This window comes from Heterostelium album, assembly GCF_000004825.1.
Source record: "Heterostelium album PN500 unplaced genomic scaffold PPL_scaffold4, whole genome shotgun sequence".
NCBI classification, from domain to species: Eukaryota; Evosea; class Eumycetozoa; order Acytosteliales; family Acytosteliaceae; genus Heterostelium; species Heterostelium album.
In genome coordinates this window covers 975,217-995,770 of record NW_008805066.1, presented here as the reverse complement: position 1 = coordinate 995,770, position 20,554 = coordinate 975,217, and the positions used below count along the sequence as shown (strand labels likewise).

Genomic DNA, 20,554 nt, shown 5'->3' with positions numbered 1-20,554 from the left:
TTATATTTATTTTATCAAAAATTATTTATCAAAATGTAATTGATGAGGAAGCACACCACGAACTGTTATGATTTTTAATATCTCTAAAGATTGGTTCACATTGATTGGATTCAATTGAATATTTGAAATTACTGTCAAGAGAGTTACAAAATGAATAGATATAACTTGATGTTGGTGATTCTCGATGATACATCACAAATGGATACTGTGCATTTACTAGATGATCAGCATTGAGATTGATTGTTTGTTTGGTTTCAACATTGTATTTGATGAATCGTTTGTTTGTCACATCTAATATGAAGAAATTTCCATTGTTATCATGACATGATGACAATGGTATAATGTCAATTTGATGATCTGTTATCGTTCTGTTTGTCAAATCGAATTGAAATAGCTTATATTGATTGCATGATATTGAATATAATGAACCTTTGAAGATCATTGATGATGCTTGATTATTATATCCAAAAGGTAATTGATGATATGATTCAAATTTCATTGTTTTGATGTTGAATCGATCAATTCTATTCTTTATATTGCGACCATTCACTAAATAGATATGATCTTGACCATCATAACAAACTGATATATCACTATCACCTTTGATTCCTTCGATATCACCAATATGTTCAACTGATTTCGATCTAATTGATATTTTAATCCATTTGTTTTCATTGTTATATCCACCGAATATATAGATATATTCACCAATTGAAACAATCGAGGAGTATGTACCATCAAATTGATAATCAAACTTTAATTCTTCAATTGAATTGTTGTTTGATGTGTTGATCAGTGTTGCTCCTTTTGCTTGGTGTGTTATGAAAATATAAGATTGTTTATTATCATTGTTGTTTGTTGTTGTTGTTGTAGTAATTGATGCATCAGATGCAACGATGTCAACAAGGATGAATGGTTGAACGATGGAAGACTTCTGATGAATGACATGATGTTGGATGATTGATTAATAAGATGATGATGATCATAAATTATCATCGGCGGTGGTTGTTGATGAATCGAAGAAATGGTTGTAGTAATTAAGAATGACAACTAATATTGATGATGAATAATATGAATGATGTTGGATGAGAACATCATCATTAAAGTAATTATTATTATAATCATTGAATAATGTTTGATTATTATGATTGATGAATGATTGTAATGATGAACTTGTTGTTATTGATTCCATTATTGTTGTTGTTGAATATAATGTTGTTGTATCTGGTATGATTGATGTATCCTCGTTAATAATACCACTACTACTATTATCACCACTACTATTATTATTATTATATAATTTATTAAATAATATTATAATATTTATTAAATATTTCAAATTCATGATATTTTTATCGATTTGATTTGTGATTGTATGTTTATCATTGATAATATCTCTTTCTACAATGAGTACATCAAGGAGTAAATGTTGATGGAGTTGTTCGAAATGATTCTCGATAGCAGACACTGATGGAGATATGGATGTCTATGATCTTAATGATACCCAGAGAGATTTAATTTTATTTTTGATTTGAGAATGAAAATAATTATTACTGCTGTTAGTGCTGCCACTATTGTTAGTTGTTGTGAAGTCAATAATATCATCCAATTTCAATGTACTCAATGAATCCTTGATTTCATCGATATGTTCTATTTTATCGGAATGATCAGGATGATCTTTGATATGAATGGTAATACATTTTGAACACATCAAACAATTACATTGATAACAAATGAATTCGTGTGATCTTTGATGATTCAAACATTTAATTGTCATTTCCTCTAATTATTATTAACTTTCTATGTATATTTGATTTTTTGAAGGTATTGACTAAATAACTATAATTTTTAAACAAATGTGGTGACTATTTTTGAACAAATTAAAATAAAAAATAAAAAATTGAATTTTCTAAAACTTAAAAACTCGATTTAAAGTTTTTGATGGTTTTTTTAGCATTTTTTTTCTTTAAATACACGAAACGATAAAGATCAACAAAGAATGTCAAACTTAATTTTAAACCATATGTAATTTTTCTGTTTGGTAAATACTAAACCGAAAAAAATTCATAATATCATTGTTTTTTCATGATATATGTTATTTTACAATGGTAATAATATACATATAAACATATAAATATAATACTGACAACTTTGATATAAGATTAGGAATTACTTTAGGAATAGTTTTGGTACGAGGAATATAGATTTAATGAATGTAATAAAATTTAGAGATATAATTTACAGTATAATATTTAAAGATAATAATTTATTTATTTTACAATTTGAAGATAAGAATAATATTTGGTAATGTTGAATAATGTTGAATAATTAATTAATTTCTATAATGGATTTCCAAGATATTTATACTGTTGGATTTCTTCGACCAGTGCAGTTGCTCAATCTCAGAAATCTGTTCTTGATTAACTAGTTTGGTATTCATTGTAGATTAACTTGTTGGTTATTTCTTTATGTTAACTTTGGTAGATTGATATTTTGTTGATTCACTGAATGTTGATATTATTCTAATATATTTAATTATTGTTAAACAGCTGGATTATTAATTTAAGTTATTTGAAATCGTGTCCATAAACTGTTTGAATTGTGATAGTTGAATTCTTAATAAATTATTGAAGTGTCGGTTGATTTGATTATTAGAATTCTAAAATGTTAATTTTAGAACAATATGTGTGGTCACTTGAGTTAAATCTAAGGTAATCATGGCTATCTTTGGAAATTAATTTGTTAAATTATCTTTCTAACTCTTTTTTTTTGGCTACCTATGAAGTTTGAATAGTATCGGAACTACTTGTCGAACTGTGTAATACGTACGTCAAGCGAGTCTGAAGAATGCATTTGGAGAAGAGTTGATTCGACAATTGTAGAGCAGGTGTAGTTGTTTCTATTGGTCTTCAGCTCTCATTGCTTCACCAGATGCCAGGTGTTGGTACTCTACCAATCTTTGTTTGCGATTTGGTGATGATCTCTGGAATGTAGCCACTCTATCTTGATAATTAAATCACAAAGATACTTATGGTTCTCGTCAAATAACATGTTTAATTGTAGTTTTGCTAGCAGCAACCTCTTTCTCTCTTAAACATTTACATGTAATTGAATTGCATTCAATTAGTAGTTCTTATTGTAACCTTCTGTGCCGTTATGAGATTGGCTGTTAAAGTGGGTGGCAATTATATCATCGGTCTGTCTTGACTTTGATTATTTATCATAAATGAAATGAAAGATGAATAATGTAGGTAAGTAGTGTGTCGCTTTTCAAAATTCTATATACTGTATAAGATTAATACTAACGATCCACAACCACCTACGTTTTGATCGAAGATTTTTAGATTCATTCACATTTATCATGGAAAGAGAAAGAGAAAGAGATCGTAACGACATGTATAACAATAAAAGCAGAGTCCAAACTTTAATAAATGAGACTTCCAACAGAAGTAGTTAAGAAAGAGCAATTATAACAAATAGAACAACTAAAATTACACAACAATAATGATGATTTAAAAGAAATACAGATTTTTTTTTAAACACTATTATTAAACTCTATTCTTTGATGTAGAGGACATTACTCTTAGTTATATATATTCCAATTTATTATTATTACATATTTTAACAAATAAATAATTGTCTCATAAAAGTCTAACTGTCCCTTATTCGTCAATCTATTATCAACGTATAATTATTTGATCACTATATGACTTTATTAAAATTAAAAAAAAGGTGATAAGTTAGATATATGAAACGGGTGTAGATAGATCTGCTATCCTAATATATAGATTACAAACTGTTAAGTTATTGTAAGAGGTTCTTCTGTTGGTCAATGGCATTGAGTCTGACTGCCAATCTCGAAGTGAAAGAAACTAGATGCTGAGGTGCTAAGGTAAAGATTTGGCTATCTTCCATTGCCGACAATGCATTACGCTTGGATGCTACACAATCTGTGTTTGGACTGTTGAAGTGCTACTCACCAACACCAATGGATATTGGAGATGCTTTCTACTACGTCTATCCTACAAAAACCGAATGTTATCCAATCTATCAGTCTCTGTTCGTGATATTTGTTATCGCGAATGTTTTGAGACCAGAGATGCATCTTGCCTGACAAACTTGACCAAATACACTGTCATCCGTCATGATCCTCGCCGGAGAGCTATCGACTCTACTACTCGATCAATCTTCCATGTCTTTCTACTATTCCAAAGCGGTGTGCTAAGTCGGCGTACTGATTAATAGCGGTGGTGGTCATATCTCTAAATTGGCATGCCTCATCAAGCTGAGTTATACTGCTTAACTTATACAATATCATCTCGAATAGGCATCCACCATCCACAATATTTATTGTGAATCAAAATGTATCTCTATGTATGGTTGATGTTCACATTGTATGGTACAATGTAGAAATGTCATCTATGATAATAATTTGGTTAGCAATGATCAATTGTGGGATCTATTTGTGTATCTAATTGAAAACTGTAAAGAGTTAGAACATCTGCACCTGCCAATTTACAAACAAAATTGCCAAATGTTACTTACAATGATGATTGTACTGATACTATACCACATGAAAATCAATGCTCAACTAACCAAGTTTTAGAAATTTATACATCTGATAGTAATAATTCTACAAGTTCATTTTCAAAAAATTCTACCAATAAACGTAAATGATAATTAACTTTTAATACAATCTATCACTTTTTGGTATTTATTTATTTGATTTATTTTTTCTTTTTTGTTCTGGTATTTAACTTTTTTTTTTCTCGCACTAATTTTTTGAAGGGGTTCTCCTGAAAACCAAAATTCTGTGTAAATGAAAAGAAATGAAAATAATAAAGAAATAAAAAGTGTTATATTTATTTTATCAAAACTTATTTATTAAAATGTAATTGATGTGGAAGCACACCACGATCTGTTATTATTAATAATATCTCTAAAGATTGGTTCACATTGATTGGATTCAATTGAATATTTGAAATTACAATTACTGGAATAGCCAAATGAATAGATATAACTTGATGTTGGTGATTCTCGATGATACATCACAAATGGATAATATGCATTTGCGAGAGGAACAGCATTGAGATTGATTGTTTGTTTGGTTTCAACATTGTATTTGATGAATCGTTTGTTTAATCGATCTAATATGAAGAAATTTCCATTGTTGTCATGACATGCTGAGAATGGTATAATGTCAATTTGATGATCTATTATCGTTCTGTTTGTTAAATCGAATTGAAATAGCTTATATTGATTGTATGATATTGAATATAATGAACCTTTGAAGATCATTGATGATACTTGACGATCATATCCAAAAGGTATTTGATGATATGATTCAAATTTCATTGTTTTGATGTTGAATCGATCAATTCTATTCTTTATTTTCCAACCATTCACTAAATAGATATGATCTTGACCATCATAACAAACTGATATAAAATAATCACCTTTGATTCCTTCGATATCACCAATATGTTCAATTGATTTCGATCGAATTGATATTTTAATCCATTTGTTTTCATTGGTATATCCACCGAATATATAGATATATTCACCAATTGAAACAATAGCGGAGTATATAAAATCAAATTGATAATCAAACTTTAATTCTTCAATTGAATTGTTGTTTGATGTGTTGATCAGTGTTGCTCCTTTTGATTGGTGTGTTGTGAAAATATAAGATTGTTTATTATCATTGTTGTTTGTTGTTGTTGTTGTATTTATTGATTCAGTTGATTCAATGTTATCAAGTTTGATTGATTGTTCAATGATTGAATTCAATTGATTGAAATCAGGTTGTTTGATTGTTAATTTATATGATGATAATGTTAAGTTATTATCGTCTGTGTTTGTTGTTGATTCATTGAATTGATTGTTGTATTTATGAATGATATCTAATAATATTGATGATGAATCTGAGGAATGTTGTTTGATAAGTTCATCAATATTGAAATAATTATTATTTTTATCATTGAATAATGTTTGATTATTATGATTGATGAATGATTGTAATGATGAACTTGTTGTTATTGATTCCATTATTGTTGTTGTTGAATATAATGTTGTTGTATCTGGTATAATTGATGTATCCTCGTTATTAATAATACCATTACTATTATTATCACTACTATTATTATTATTATTTAATTTATTAAATAATATTATAATATTTATTAAATATTTCAAATTCATGATATTTTTATCGATTTGATTTGTGATTGTATGTTTATCATTGATAATATCTCTTTGTAGTTTATGTTCTTCAATGATTAGATATTGATGTAATTGTTCAAAATGTTGTTTGATATCATTCTCTGTTGTTGATATTTTTTTTTTTTTTTTTATTTTAAAAGTGTTCATATTTTATTTAAATTTGTGTTTAATTAAAACAGAGTTGGTTGCTTTAGTATGTTGACTTCTATTGGACATTAGTTTGAATTTTACAGTTTTAACCCTTGCCAGTGGCTGATCAGGCTGGCTGTTCCGGTGATTGAAGATCGGATGATCTTATTTAAAGTGTAGGAGTGGTCTCTGATGTCTAGCTGCTTCAGATAGTAGGGTAGGTCGTGGACCGTAGGTTGACCTTCTTTGGTTGTCTCTGTGTTGTATGTACCAAAGGCACCAATGATTATAGGTATGACTGCTACCTTGTGGTCTGGGTTACTCTTCTTAAGTGCGGCTGCTAGTGGTTGGTATTTTTCAATCTTATCTCGGCTTCTTTTAACAATGTTGTTGTCATATGGTACTGATATTTCGATGATTTTGATTGATTTCTTGGTTCGGTTCTTAACGATTAGATCTGGTTTGTTGGTTTTGGTTAGTGCATTATCTATTCTGGCTTCATGTAGGATCTCAATGGTATCAGACTGGTAGACTGCGCCTGGCTTGTAAGGTATTCTGTGGAACTTCAGCATCTCTTTGAGTATCACTTTCACTACCATGTTGTGTCTTGGTACTATACATAGTAGTTTCATCGCGTGGCATGAGGATACAATGTGCTCTATGGACTCTCTTGCGGAATGGCACTTTCTACATTTTGGATCGGTTACGGCATTTCCCATGATTCCTTTTGCTGACAGGGTGTTCATGTTCTCTGTCAGTGCAAGCCATAGGTGGTGGTCAACATGTCGAGGTATGAATCTCCATTGGGCTATCCAGTTTCTTGCCATGTTTTCTCTGTGTTTGATCCAGAATTTGGTTCTAGCTGTTGGTTCGATTGGGTGTTGTTCTCTATATACATTCTTGAGGTGAGCTGAAATGGTGTTTGTGATCGTAGGGCTGCCATCGTGATTGTGTAGTATTGTTTCTCCATCCTTATCTATTTGCCATTTTCCATCTTTACTGAATGTGAGTTTGTAGTCAAATGATTCCATGTGTCTCATTGCGCTGGTGTATAGTGGGTTCTTCGTTTCAAATGCATAGTTCATAAGGTCTTGGTTTCTCCTCACCGAGTGTAGTTTGTTGATAATGATTGATATCTGGATGTCGATGATCTTAATGATTCCCAAAGAGATTTAATTTTATTTTTGATTTGAGAATGAAAATTATTATTACTGCTGTTAGTGCTGTCATTATTGTTTGTTGTTGTTGTGGTGTCAATAATATCATCTAACTTTAATGTACTCAATGAATCCTTGATTTCATCGATATGTTCTATTTTATCGGAATGATCAGGATGATCTTTGATATGAATGGTAATACATTTTGAACACATCAAACTATTACATTGATAACAAATGAATTCGTGTGATCTTTGATGATTCAAACATTTAATTGTCATTTTCTCTAATTATTATTAACTTTCTATCAATATTTGATTTTTTGAAGGTATTGACTAAATAAACAAACAAGATAAGATTATAACAATAATTTTTAAACAAATGTGGTGACTATTTTTGAACAAATTAAAATTAAAAATAAAAAATTGAATTTTCTAAAACTTAATCTCAAGTGACCACACATATCATGAAAAAACAATGATATTATGAAATAACTGTGTAATACGTACGTCAAGCGAGTCTGAAGAATGCATTTGGAGAAGAGTTGATTCGACAATTGTAGAGCAGGTGTAGTTGTTTTTATTAGTCTTCAGCTCTCATTGCTTCAACAGATGCCAGGTGTTGGTACTCTACCAATCTTTGTTTGCGATTTGGTGATGATCTCTGGAATGTGGCCACTCTATCTTAATTTAATTAATGTGTTATAATTTATAGTGCTGTCATAATTTAATTAATATCTTAATTTAATTAATGTGTTATAATTTATAATTAATGCTATAATAAATAATTAAATCACAAAGATACTTATGGTTATCGTCAAATAACATGTTTAATTGTATTTTTGCTAGCAGCAACCTCTTTCTCTCAACCTTTGCATTGCATTCAATTAGTAGTTCTTATTGTAACCTTCTGTGCCGTTATGAGATTGGCTGTTAAAGTGGGTGGCAATTATATCATCGGTCTGTCTTGACTTTGATTATTTATCCTAAATGAAATGAAAGATGAATAATGTAGGTAAGTAGTGTGTCGCTTTTCAAAATTCTATATACTGTATATGATTAATACTAACGATCCACAACCACCTACGTTATGATCGAAGATTTTTAGATTCATTCACAATTATCATGGAAAGAGAAAGAGATCGTAAAGACATGTATAACAATAAAAGCAGTCCAAACTTTAATAAATTAGACTTCCAACAGAAGTGTAGTTAAGAAAGAGCAATTAAAACATATAGAACAACTAAAATTACACAACAACAATGATGATTTAAAAGAAATACAAAATTTTTTAAACACTATTATTAAAGTCTATTCTTTGAAATAATTGTCTTGTAAAAGTCTAACTGTCCCTTATTCGTCAATCTATTATCATTATATAATTATTTGATCCTATATGACTTTATTAAATAAAAAAAAGGTGATAAGTTAGATATATGAAACGGGTGTAGATAGATCTGCTATCCTAATATATAGATTACAAACTGTTAGGCTATTGTAAGAGGTTCTTCTGCTGGTCAATGGCATTGAGTCTGACTGCCAATCTCCAAGTGACAGATACTAGATGCTGAGATGCTAAGGTAAAGATTTGGCTATCTTCCATTGCCGACAATGCATTACGCTTGGATGCTACACAATCTGTTTGTGGACTGTTGAAGTGCTACTCACCAACACCAATGGATATTGGAGATGCTTTCTACTACGTCTATCCTACAAAAACCGAATGTTATCCAATCTATCGGTCTCTGTTCGTGATATTTGTTATCGCGAATGTTTTGAGACCAGAGATGCATCTTGCCTGACAAACTTGACCAAATACACTGTCATCCGTCATGATCCTCGCCGGAGAGCTATCGACTCTACTACTCGATCTTCCATGTCTTTCTACTATTCCAAAGCGATGTGCTAAGTCGGCGTACTGATTAATAGCGGTGGTGGTCATATCTCTAAATTGGCATGCCTCATCAAGCTGAGTTATACTGCTTAACTTATACAATATCATCTCGAATAGGCATCCACCATCCACAATAATTATTGTGAATCAAAATGTATCTCTATGTATGGTTGATGTTCAAATTGTATGGTACAAGATAGATATGTCATCTATGATAATAATTTGGTTAGCAATGATCAAATATCACAGTCACACTCTAACTATGCTAAATATTATGGTTATAACATACAAGTCTACATTTTGGTTCGAGAGTCTATTAAAAGAAAAAAAAGACCATTCATACATCTCATTACTGATACTGTTATTAATGCTACTAACTTTCGAACTATTTGCATTATAACTGTTTGCTATAATCAGTAATCATTTTCAGTAAAATTCAAAATTTTGTCAAAACTGATCACGATAAGATTGTTATTTTATAACTTCGTTTAAATGATTAATCTTTTTTTTTTTAAGATTCATTCTCTTCATCCTACTCTACTATTTATTGAAATACATATACATTTTATTATGCATTACAGATACTCTGTTCGTATCCTTGTGTACCGGTATGACATTGTGTTTTCAAAGTGTGTGTCATCGACGTTGATTTACCAGAGCAGTCGCTGTTTTCAAAGGTGGTGATGGTGGTCGATGTATCGTCGCAAGTAGTCACGACACCCTCATTGCATACCTTTGAAATGTAGGTCTGTGTAAAGGTTGGCGCAGTTTGACAGGCGGAATCTTCGTATCTGGCGTAGGTAGAAGCACTGTGATTATTGAAGGGACCTTGTTGACAGAGAACCAGGGATTGTCCATTGCAACCAAGCGGATAGGTAACTATATTCAGAGGACTAGATGAACAATCGTTATCAAAGAACGAGGCGATAGTACCGACATTATCGTTAGGTGAACAGTAGGTGGCCACTCCATTAGCACAGGTGTTCACCTGATAGCTGTAGGCATTGTGAACATCGCCATTGCAATCACCATTGGTATAACCTATATTTGCAATTACTAGATAGTATGGCGAATTTGCATTACATACACCCAATATAGCCAATAATACAACTAATGTTTTGAAGATCATACTACTACTATTATTCATTCTTTAAACTTTTAGTTAGTATCACTAAAATAAACAATCCAAGAATATATAATTATAATAAATCTAAGATTATTTATATATTATGATTCACATGTTGATTGATCATTATATATAACAAAGTTTATGAAAAAAAAATCTATAAGATCTATGACAATTTAAAATATCTTTGATAAAATTTTATCTAAAAATCTCATATTATCATGATTTATGATGAAGATCACTTAATATTTATTGGAAACGGTATTTAGATTTAAATTTTTATAAAATATCAAATAAATTATTATCTGGTTATTTTTAAAAAATCTGATCAAGATTGTCTCAATTCCAAAGAATCTTTTGACTTTTGAGGAAATAGCTTCCATTTTTTTTAAAAAAATGCTTCTATTTGTATGATCCAATATCAACATTACTACTAGTTCTGCCTTTAATTTGTTTTTACTTAAAAAAAACAAAGAAAATTTGCTTGACAATGTTAAAGACCATTGAATACCTATGATCATAGTTAGTTCGATAAAATTAATTTACAACTCTGACCTTAACCTATCACTTCCTAATCTTCAATGATAATCTAAAAAATAAACATAAATTGGTGATTTAGATGCTCTGTTTATCAAAAATTATTTATTAAAATGTAATTGAAGTAGATGCACACCAGTATCTTTTGTGATTAATAATATCTCTAAAGAATGGTTCATATTGATTGGATTCAATTGAATATTTGAAATTATATTCAAGAGAATTACCAAATGAAAAGATATAACTTGATGTAGGTGATTCTCGATGATACATTACACATGAAAACTGTAAATTTGTTAGAGATATTGCATTAAGATTGATTGATTGTTTGGTTTCAACATTGTATTTGATGAATCGTTTGTTTGTTGTATCTAATATAAAGAAATTTCCATTGTTGTCATGACATGTTGATGTTGGTATAAAGTCAATTCGATGATTTGTTATCGTTCTACTTGTCAAATCGAATTGAAATAGCTTATTTTGATTGAACGATATTGAATATAATGAACCTTTGAAGATCATTGACGATGCTTATACCATAGCCAAAAGGTAATTGATGATATGATTCAAATTTCATTGTTTTGATGTTGAATCGATCAATTCTATAGTTAAGACCGGCACCATTCACTAAATAGATATGATCTTGACCATCATAACAAACTGAAATATTACGATCACCTTTGATTCCTTCTATAATACCAAAATGTTCAATTGATTTCGATTTCATTGATATTTTAATCCATTTATTTGCATTGTATTCTCCACCCGAATATATAGATATTTTCTCCAATTGCAACAATCGAGGGGCATGTATTATTAAATTTATAATCAAACTTTAATACTTCAACTGAATTGTTGTTTGATGTGTTGATCAGTGTTGCTCCGTATGATTCGTGTGTTATGAAAATATAAGATTGTTTATTATCATTGTTGTTTGTTGATGTTGTTGTATTTATTGATGGTGTAGATACAGTTCTATCAATGTTTGTTGTTGTTTTTGTGGTGCTGTCAGTAATATCAGCAAATTTAAATGTACCCCATGATTGTTTGATGTCATCGATTTTTGCACATTTGAATGATCAGGATGATCTTTGTTATGACTGATGATACATATTGAACACATCAAACTATTACATTGATAACAAATGAATTCATTTGATTGTTGATGTTTTACACATTTACTTGTCATTTTTTAACTTTCTAAATAAAGAACAAGAAGGATTAAATACACAAATTTTTTGGATTTTGTAAAAATTTTGACAACCCTAAAGGTTCGTTCTATTCCTTTAGATCTATTAGTTTGCTTTAATAGATAATAAAGATTATTGATTTCTTAATTCTAAGAATAGAATTAAATAAAGTCTAATAAAAATAAACAATTATATTACATCAAACTATTAAATTGAAAACAAATAAATTCAGTGATTTAAATATTTATTGTTTTTAATATTAAATTTAACGATCAACTTCATAGGTGACTCTTACAACTCTTTTTACAGATTCCAAATCTTCCTTTTTTATAATATAAAATAGAATTTTACTACAGAATAGTTAAAGGTTTTAGTCACTAATTTAAACTGGGACAAACTTTGATGTACTAATTAGTAAATTAGTAATATAATTAATTACGGTTAGTATCCAGAACAAACAAGTTATCATTAATTTACAATAACTAGTAGTTTAATATTTGATTCAATTCCTATCTCAAAATATTTTTCTAATTTATTCAATAATTTTTTTAAAACCAAACTTATTTGGGAAATAGCTTTCTTATCTAATTTAACTCCTTACGATGTCATTTGTGGTTATATCTTACCTTATCATTATGAGTAGAAAACTTCTCTGAACCTGTTGTTTCAAAAGTCTAATAAAAGAAATAAAATTTTTGACAAAATGAAAATAGAGTTTTTGTTTAACTTTTACGTTACCGTGGGTTTTTTTATGAGTAAAGGTTGATGTCTTGATGATGAATATTTATTTTTTTTTGTTCAATTTATTATAATTCGAATCGTCCGGGAGTTGGTGCGATTTTAAAAAAAAAAAGGTTTAAAATGGTTTCAATATGTTCAATTAAGTTAAATATTAGCAAAATTGAGAAAACATTTTTTTTTTGAGATTTTCATTTTACCAAAAAAATAGCAAATATTGCAAATATGTTCTTTATTTGTTAATTTTAATATTTTTTAGTAGAGAATCAATTATTCTATAATATTTACTATTGGGAATGAATTGAAATAAGTTTTATGATAAAAAAATTAATTTTTATGTTATAAATGACAACTAGAAATTTTGTATTGGTTTTAAAGAATTTGGGATAACATGGACGGTCAGAATATAAACAAGATTGGTGAAACCCCCATTCTTTTAGAGTTAAATTTGACTTGAAAGTCAAAATGTGGTCAAGTTTAATTTCTACTTTTAAGTAATTTTTACACACACTCAAAATATCTAGCACAACAAAAAAATTTATTTTTTAAAAATTTTGCGTCTTATAAATTTTATTTATTTTTATTTCATTTTGTAAGAGTTAAATAGGAAAAAGTTATAATGTCATCAATATTGATGGATGAGGACAATATTGCCCAAGAAGTGGAAACTGATGATGAAAATGAAATTCAACAACATTTGCTGGAAAATACTTTAGATGATCGAGGTAAATAAAATATAGTATATTAGTTTTTCCTACTATGTTTCTAACAGTAAAAATCAAGATTTTGAGGAAAATGATGAATATTTTAATAGAATGAAGGTCGAAGAATTGAAAGAAATTTGTAGATCCAATGGGTGGAACCCAAATCAAACTAAACCAAATCTAATTGATGAAATTATGAGTCGTGGAGAAAAAAGCGAACATGGTTGGACAGATTTAAATTTTTCCTCTGAAAAAATCACTGAACCCGATTTTAGTGGTAATTGCACTAAAAATCTGAAGGCATCAACTCCGTATGAAATCTTTACACTATTCTTTGATCGGACTATTATTACACACATAACAGCAGAAACCAACAGATACATGGATCAAATGGGTAAAAATGTTGAGTTTAAACAACATTTCCAATCAGAATGTACATATGAAATCATTATGGGATTTATTGGTGTCTTGCTATGGATGGGAATCTGCAAATTACCATCTTTTTCTGATTATTGGTGTGAAAATGGTGAAGGATACGATCCAGTTCGAAGTATAATGTCTAGAAATCAATTTACCAGCATTTTTTCAACTATTCATTTGTCAAATAACAATCAAAAGGATCCTAATGATATTTTTTATAAAATTAGACCTTTGATTAAACACTTGGAAAGCAAATTCAAATATTATTGGAGTCCAACAACCATTATATCAATCGATGAAGATATGATCGGTAGTCGTCACAATCATCCTTCCATTCAATATATGCCTGCTAAACCTACTAAATGGGGCTTCAAGGTGTTCAAGAAAGCTGATAGTAAAGGTTACCTCTATTCCTTTATGATCTACCAAGGTAAAGCAGGTAAAGATACATCTCGTACATCTTCTGAAAGAGGATTAGTCCAAGATGTGATCCTATATCTTCTCAAAGATTTACCTAAAGATCAGAAATATCACGTTTATATGGACAACTACTACAGTAGCATAGATATTTTTTCAGATTTATACGAAAAGAAACAATACTATGCAACTGGTACAATCAAGAATACGGCAGCCGGACTACCATATAGTCTAAGACATAGCTCTGAAAATAGTGAGGTAGACTATGTTTCCAAGTGCTTAGATAAAAAGATGATGCTCTGGAGAATTAATGATAGTAAAAGTTTCAATCTCCTTTCAACATTCTCAACAAATGGCGAACATTTTAAAGATGTGAAATATGTAAATAGTGGAACAATAACTAAGGAATATCCTCAAGAGTTGAGCCTTTATCGATCTAACATGGGACATGTCGACAGAAACAACAAAAATATTGGTCAATACCAGTATTCTTTGAAATCTCGTAGATGGTGGTTAAATATCTTTAAATACTTTCTTTACGCTTCCATTGTCAATGCATGGATTATTTACAATGAATGGCATCAGATATCACTTCTAGAGTTCATTCGTGATATTTCTCGTCATATTTCCAGACACTATAGCCTTCGTATCATACCAATCACCTCCACCACATCTTCTTCATCCACCTCAAAAAAAGAACTCTTTCCAAACAATCACACAAAAAGACATGCAATTGTGTTCCAAAATGCAAATTAAGTTCAAACTACAGATGTGAACACTGTGGCCTTTATTTTGCACAAAGCCACTTTGAAAAACATCAAAATGAGACAGATTAAACTTAAAAATAAAATTTAAAAAAACAAAAATTCCGTGGTATTGTGAAAGTTAAAGTGAATTTTGTTCAATTTAGTAGTGTTTTCACACCTTTTTCTCCATAAATTTTTAATTTCTCGTTGTCTCATTCAAAACTTAACATTCTTAATCCAAAAATATACTGGAATTGCAATCAAATAACTAAAAAAGTGAAAGGTGATTAAAGTCTATCAAATAATAGACACAATGAAATAAAAATTTTTGTGAAAAAGTAACAAAAAAAGACCATACAAAACTCCATAAAAACACTATTTTTGGTGGGTTATTAAAGTTTATTATTATTAATAAAAAAAAAAGTGGGTGAAGGATCATTTTGTCTAATTTGTTAACAAAAAGGATAATAATTTTTTAACATCCATTAATTAAAATCTATTATTTCATTCGTTTCAATCAAAAATATGGATATCAATAATAATAATCATATTGAGCAGGTAGAGCAACCTAACTACGAATTTTTATTACTACCTCGAGAGCTAGATAGCTTGACCTATAATAAAATAGTAAAACTCAATTCACAAGTATCAATAGGTGACTACGATCCTTTAGTTCAAAAGCTTAAGATTCCAGTTGAAACACCGGTGAACATTGAACCTCTACTTTCCTTTTTCAGCTTTGACCCTCTTGACGAGATTGTGCAGTTCAACAACCATCTTAGAATTGAGACAGAAGATAAATCAGTTTTGTGGATAAGATACATGGCTGGAAGACCAGATAAACAATGTTTAGAATTTGGAAGTCAAATACGAAACTGGAACAAAGCTAACAACATCAATGGTTCAGTGTTTGGTTCACATACCAAATTCAAATTCAGAGTCAATAATGCTCTTGTTTCTTAGTATGTATATCAATCAAATATTGAAAGAAAAGAGTAGAGTGAGATTTTGCTAATTTTTTACCATTTCAAGTTACCCAGATTCTTGTTTCATATCAGCAAACAGATATGCCAACATACCAGATTCAATAAAAAATGATAAGGGATTTACAATTCAACCAGACTTTGTTGTAGAAGTCCGCTCTTATGGTCCTGGAGCAAACAATGCTCTCATCTACCAACAAAGAAAGATGTGCCGATGGATTTCATCTGGAGTAGAGTCCGGCATCCTATTCGATAGAAAAGGGGGAAATGCATACCTTTATTGTAATACCAACTTGGTCAATCTTGCCAACCAAATTGCTATCCAACAGGGCAACGTTACCAACGAGACGAATCAGTTACAGTTGGACATTGTAGACCTACAAAATGCAGTAGAAAACCTAGCTAACTTCCCACAAGCCGTTGTATTGGCTGTTCAGAGTGTTCTTGACACCAAGCGTCATAAACTACAACAACTTCAATGGCAACAAGTATATTTCCAGAATCTTGTTCCTGTTCCTACCTTCGACTACGATGGGATCCAACAGAATTATCCAAACGTCTTGTTCGTTGCCATACCTCTCAACCTGGCCCAAAATGCAGTAAATGGTCCAAACATTATCATTCATTGTATTGGTGCTGTTGACGGACTAAGATTCGATCTTTCAGAATTACCTCTTGATTAAATTCACTTGTTATACCATTTTATTGCCAAATACATTAATAAATCAATAAAAAATATTAATTAACTATTTTTATTCATATAATTTGACTATTGATTAATATATTATTTATTTTATTTTATTTTTTTAATTTATTTTTTTTTTCTCTTTTATAAATTATACAGATTCAAATTAAAATTCCAATTTTTTTTTTTTTAATTTTGATACGATATTTTTCAAACCTCTATAAACAGTTTTGTTAAAAATTGATGTTTGTTCAAATAAATAATAAAATATTTATAAAACTAATAAAATGAAATTACACAAATTAAAAAAAAAACCTACAACTAATAGTAAAAAAAACTTTTACAAAAAATATGTTGTTATAGGAGTATAGATATAAAATAGGTAGATTTGAATAATTATTGAATTTTGAAGCATTAAAATAATGAGAGATTTCAATCCTCAATTCAAAAACTACAAACATCAGGTAGTCAATAATGTAATTTAGATAAATTTATTATTGGGCACAAAACATATTTCCCAAGAAAAATTCTGAAAGAATTCGTGCCTTGTTAGGAATACTTTGATTGGTGTATTGTTCTGTTTGAAGATCGATTGTGAATATATTATAATTGGGTGGATTGAGTGAAACTACAACCATATATCCATTTGGATCTAAAACAAACTCTGCTGTAGTTTCTAATTGTTGAAAATCAGCTTTGAAAATACTTCGTGTTGTTTTTGTATTAAAATCAATGGTGATAACTTGATAGTATTTATCCTGTAAGAGACCAACATAAACTATTGATTCATAAACATGGATTGTTTCAACGGATGACCAAAACTGCATTTCAAATGGTATATCATAATAAGTTATGTTTTTGGTGATCATAGAATACACTCCAAATGATAATGATGATCTAGTTCCCGTTTCATATCCATATAAATAATATAATTGATTTGTTGGATCATATGCCCCAAAAGTATATAATACACAATGGTTATTAGTTGCTATTGTTTCACTGTTTTTAAATTGATTAATATTTAGTTAATAAAATGTAGTTTACATATTGATTATTGTTATATTTAACGTACACAGTTTCAGTATTCATATCAAATATATAAATATATGACGAACCGGAGTTACAAAAAGTTGTGAATGCCAACCCACTTGGAAGATCAATACTATTGGATTGATAAATGAACATTGGATTCTCAGGAATATAGAATGTTGCTTTGGTTGTGAATGTACCTGTCTAAAATTGTTCGTTGATTAATATTAATATTGTTTGTTTGTTATTTGAGAGAAGGTAAGAAAAAATGAATAACACTTACTTCACCATTTAGAATGGAAATATTGAAATAACCTGGTTGATATGAATCAGGTCCAGACGCTAATACATAATAATCATTACCTGAACATTTTAATAAACTAGTTATAAAATGTGGTGACTCGAAAGCATAGCTTTGAATTAATTGTCCGGTTGTCAAACTTATCGATGTGAAGTTCAATTCAGTACAGGTCAATGTTGTAGGTTGAGAACTTGTTGAATGTATTCTTATAAAGAATAATAAATAAAACAATAATAAAGATCTAATCAAATTATCCATTTTTGAATGAAAATAATGTAAAATTTCAGTACTAATTAAAATTGATTTTTGTTTTTAAAATTTTTATAAACTTATTTTTGAAGTTTCACAAAAAAATTCTAATTGTTTTTAGAGCGGTTTAACTTAGTTGCAACTAACACTTGATATTCAGGTTTTTTAAAAAAATTATCGGATGGCTCATTTTACAAAAGTGTATTGAACATGCAGAAAAACTTTGCAATCGGCTAATTTTTATCATTTTTTAACAAAATTGAGATTTTTTTTTTTAAACCGCTCTTAGTTGCAACAAAACAATCAATTTTGAATCCATAAACTGTAGCTCTCTATGGATCAGATATTCAGTATTTCATTGCTTTCAATCAAACTCATTGTAAGTATATTTTAAATTTAATAATAGTGATCATTCATTTAAGAATATTCCAAGATAAACTCATACTCACAAAATTACAACAAAAGAAACTGACTTTGAATTTTTTTTTCATGTTTTTTTTATTATTATTAATAGTATTATTTTATTTTAAAGTAATTGTACGAAATTGGCAGGGAAAGTACCAGTGAATCCTTGACACTCACCGATCCACCAACCTGATTCGTCAGAGGTGTCGTGAATATTAATAATATCACCAGCATAGAAAGATAGATCACCTTCTGCTGCTGCTTCATAGTCGTATAATGCTTTTGCTTGTTGTCCAGTACCTGCTGCCTGTTGATGATCGTATCCCGATTGATCGTCGTAGTGTTGATTTTGATCGTATCCCGATTGATCGTAGTGTTGGTTCTGATCGTATCCCGATTGGTCGTATCCCGATTGATCGTCGTAGTGTTGATTTTGATCGTATCCAGATTGGTCGTCGTAATATTGGTTTTGGTCGTCGTAGTGTTGATTCTGATCGTATCCCGATTGATCGTATCCCGATTGATCGTATCCAGATTGATCATATCCAGATTGATCGTATTGCTGTTGATCGTATTGTTGTTCTTCGTAGACTGGCTCTGGTTCTGGTTCTGGAACGACAACACGCTTTGGAGGTGGAGGTGGCTTCTTGACTGGCGCGGCAACAACTGGCTCTGGCGCAGCTGGAGTGAATTTTACTGGAGGTGGTGGAGCTGGTTTCGATTTGATTGGAACTGGTGCTGGAGCTGCTGGTTCCGGAGTGAATTTGATTGGTGCTGGTGGAGCTGGCTTGGTGGCAACTGGTGGCTTGGAGACGGCGACTGGTTCCGGTGTGAATTTGACTGGTGCCGGTGCAGACGATGCTGAAGTCGATGGGAATTTTACTGGTGCACCCTTTGGAGTTGGTACTACTCTTGTTACAGGTGCAGCTGCAGCTGGTTCTGGTTCGGACGACGGCTTGAAGGCAGTGGCAGCTGGCTTCTTGTAGGCGGCGCCGCCGAATGGCTTTGACGCTGGTTTAGCAACTGGTTTTGGTGATGGTGTTGTTGCGATACCACCACCACTAAAGATCGCAGGATTCTTACGTATAGGTTCACTCACCACCTTTGACGCTGTAGTTGGTACTTTATCGACTGGTGCTGATTTCTGAACCAAATCTTTACCTGCTTCCAACGCTGATGATCCTACTTGTTTTTGTGTTGATTTCGAATTATCGATATTGTTTTGATTCTAAATGTGTTGTATTCAAAAGTAATATCATATGTTAATTGAATGAATGAATGAATTAAAGAAGAAGAAGAGTAAAGAAGTAGTAGTATGTTGTTCAAATAGATACTTACAACAAAATCTGGATCAGTATCCCATCCATCATCGTCATCATTAAGAGTTAGTTTCTTTATCTATAAAAATAGAGTGTGTGTGTTTGAATGTTGTTAGTAAATGTTTAAAAACTAATGATCATTCTTATTCGATTTTGATTAGGTATTTGAAGCAATCATACATCAACAGAGTTACCAGTTATTTTATTTGTCATTTTACTATAACTTCTTTACTCTTTCTATATATTTCTAAAACTTTTTGTTTTATTTTATTTTTTCTTTATAATAAATAAATAATTAATTTAC

At 30.1% G+C, this 20,554-nt stretch overlaps 12 protein-coding genes across 12 annotated transcripts; 5 read left to right on the top strand and 7 right to left on the bottom strand.

Annotated features, from left to right (window-relative positions):
• Positions 1-28: 28 nt before the first annotated feature.
• PPL_04955 (kelch repeat-containing protein) lies at positions 29-1,777 on the bottom strand (the record flags this gene model as incomplete). The annotated part of the gene is made up of 3 exons (XM_020575851.1): positions 29-934; positions 1,049-1,467; positions 1,555-1,777. 3 exons carry the CDS (start codon positions 1,775-1,777, stop codon positions 29-31), a joined length of 1,548 nt encoding a protein of 515 aa, XP_020434167.1.
• Positions 1,778-4,035: 2,258 nt separating this feature from the next.
• Positions 4,036-4,242, top strand: PPL_04954 (uncharacterized protein; the record flags this gene model as incomplete). Its single annotated transcript, XM_020575850.1, has 1 exon — positions 4,036-4,242. One exon carries the CDS (start codon positions 4,036-4,038, stop codon positions 4,240-4,242), a length of 207 nt encoding a protein of 68 aa, XP_020434166.1.
• Positions 4,243-4,877: 635 nt separating this feature from the next.
• PPL_04953 (uncharacterized protein) lies at positions 4,878-7,789 on the bottom strand (the record flags this gene model as incomplete). The annotated part of the gene is made up of 4 exons (XM_020575849.1): positions 4,878-4,918; positions 4,995-6,323; positions 6,623-6,964; positions 7,564-7,789. 4 exons carry the CDS (start codon positions 7,787-7,789, stop codon positions 4,878-4,880), a joined length of 1,938 nt encoding a protein of 645 aa, XP_020434165.1.
• A 1,441-nt stretch (positions 7,790-9,230) lies between these two features.
• PPL_04952 (uncharacterized protein) lies at positions 9,231-9,416 on the top strand (the record flags this gene model as incomplete). Its single annotated transcript, XM_020575848.1, has 1 exon — positions 9,231-9,416. The coding sequence occupies one exon, from the start codon at positions 9,231-9,233 to the stop codon at positions 9,414-9,416; it is 186 nt and encodes a 61-aa protein (XP_020434164.1).
• Positions 9,417-9,538: 122 nt separating this feature from the next.
• Positions 9,539-10,548, bottom strand: PPL_04951 (uncharacterized protein; the record flags this gene model as incomplete). Its single annotated transcript, XM_020575847.1, has 4 exons — positions 9,539-9,610; positions 9,691-9,714; positions 9,780-9,808; positions 9,987-10,548. The coding sequence occupies 4 exons, from the start codon at positions 10,546-10,548 to the stop codon at positions 9,539-9,541; spliced, it is 687 nt and encodes a 228-aa protein (XP_020434163.1).
• Positions 10,549-11,172: 624 nt separating this feature from the next.
• Positions 11,173-11,791, bottom strand: PPL_04950 (uncharacterized protein; the record flags this gene model as incomplete). Its single annotated transcript, XM_020575846.1, has 2 exons — positions 11,173-11,435; positions 11,602-11,791. The coding sequence occupies 2 exons, from the start codon at positions 11,789-11,791 to the stop codon at positions 11,173-11,175; spliced, it is 453 nt and encodes a 150-aa protein (XP_020434162.1).
• Positions 11,792-12,519: 728 nt separating this feature from the next.
• On the bottom strand, positions 12,520-13,424 carry PPL_04949 (uncharacterized protein; the record flags this gene model as incomplete). The annotated part of the gene is made up of 3 exons (XM_020575845.1): positions 12,520-12,576; positions 12,881-12,928; positions 13,419-13,424. The coding sequence occupies 3 exons, from the start codon at positions 13,422-13,424 to the stop codon at positions 12,520-12,522; spliced, it is 111 nt and encodes a 36-aa protein (XP_020434161.1).
• Positions 13,425-13,611: 187 nt separating this feature from the next.
• Positions 13,612-13,725, top strand: PPL_04948 (uncharacterized protein; the record flags this gene model as incomplete). Its single annotated transcript, XM_020575844.1, has 1 exon — positions 13,612-13,725. The coding sequence occupies one exon, from the start codon at positions 13,612-13,614 to the stop codon at positions 13,723-13,725; it is 114 nt and encodes a 37-aa protein (XP_020434160.1).
• Positions 13,726-13,807: 82 nt separating this feature from the next.
• PPL_04947 (transposase) lies at positions 13,808-15,289 on the top strand (the record flags this gene model as incomplete). Its single annotated transcript, XM_020575843.1, has 1 exon — positions 13,808-15,289. One exon carries the CDS (start codon positions 13,808-13,810, stop codon positions 15,287-15,289), a length of 1,482 nt encoding a protein of 493 aa, XP_020434159.1.
• Positions 15,290-15,804: 515 nt separating this feature from the next.
• On the top strand, positions 15,805-16,945 carry PPL_04946 (Uma2 family endonuclease; the record flags this gene model as incomplete). The annotated part of the gene is made up of 2 exons (XM_020575842.1): positions 15,805-16,241; positions 16,312-16,945. The coding sequence occupies 2 exons, from the start codon at positions 15,805-15,807 to the stop codon at positions 16,943-16,945; spliced, it is 1,071 nt and encodes a 356-aa protein (XP_020434158.1).
• Positions 16,946-17,014: 69 nt separating this feature from the next.
• On the bottom strand, positions 17,015-18,535 carry PPL_04945 (uncharacterized protein; the record flags this gene model as incomplete). Its single annotated transcript, XM_020575841.1, has 4 exons — positions 17,015-17,031; positions 17,507-17,946; positions 18,020-18,180; positions 18,260-18,535. The coding sequence occupies 4 exons, from the start codon at positions 18,533-18,535 to the stop codon at positions 17,015-17,017; spliced, it is 894 nt and encodes a 297-aa protein (XP_020434157.1).
• A 517-nt stretch (positions 18,536-19,052) lies between these two features.
• Positions 19,053-20,463, bottom strand: PPL_04944 (uncharacterized protein; the record flags this gene model as incomplete). The annotated part of the gene is made up of 3 exons (XM_020575840.1): positions 19,053-20,159; positions 20,270-20,329; positions 20,431-20,463. The coding sequence occupies 3 exons, from the start codon at positions 20,461-20,463 to the stop codon at positions 19,053-19,055; spliced, it is 1,200 nt and encodes a 399-aa protein (XP_020434156.1).
• Between the last annotated feature and the right edge of the window lie 91 nt (positions 20,464-20,554).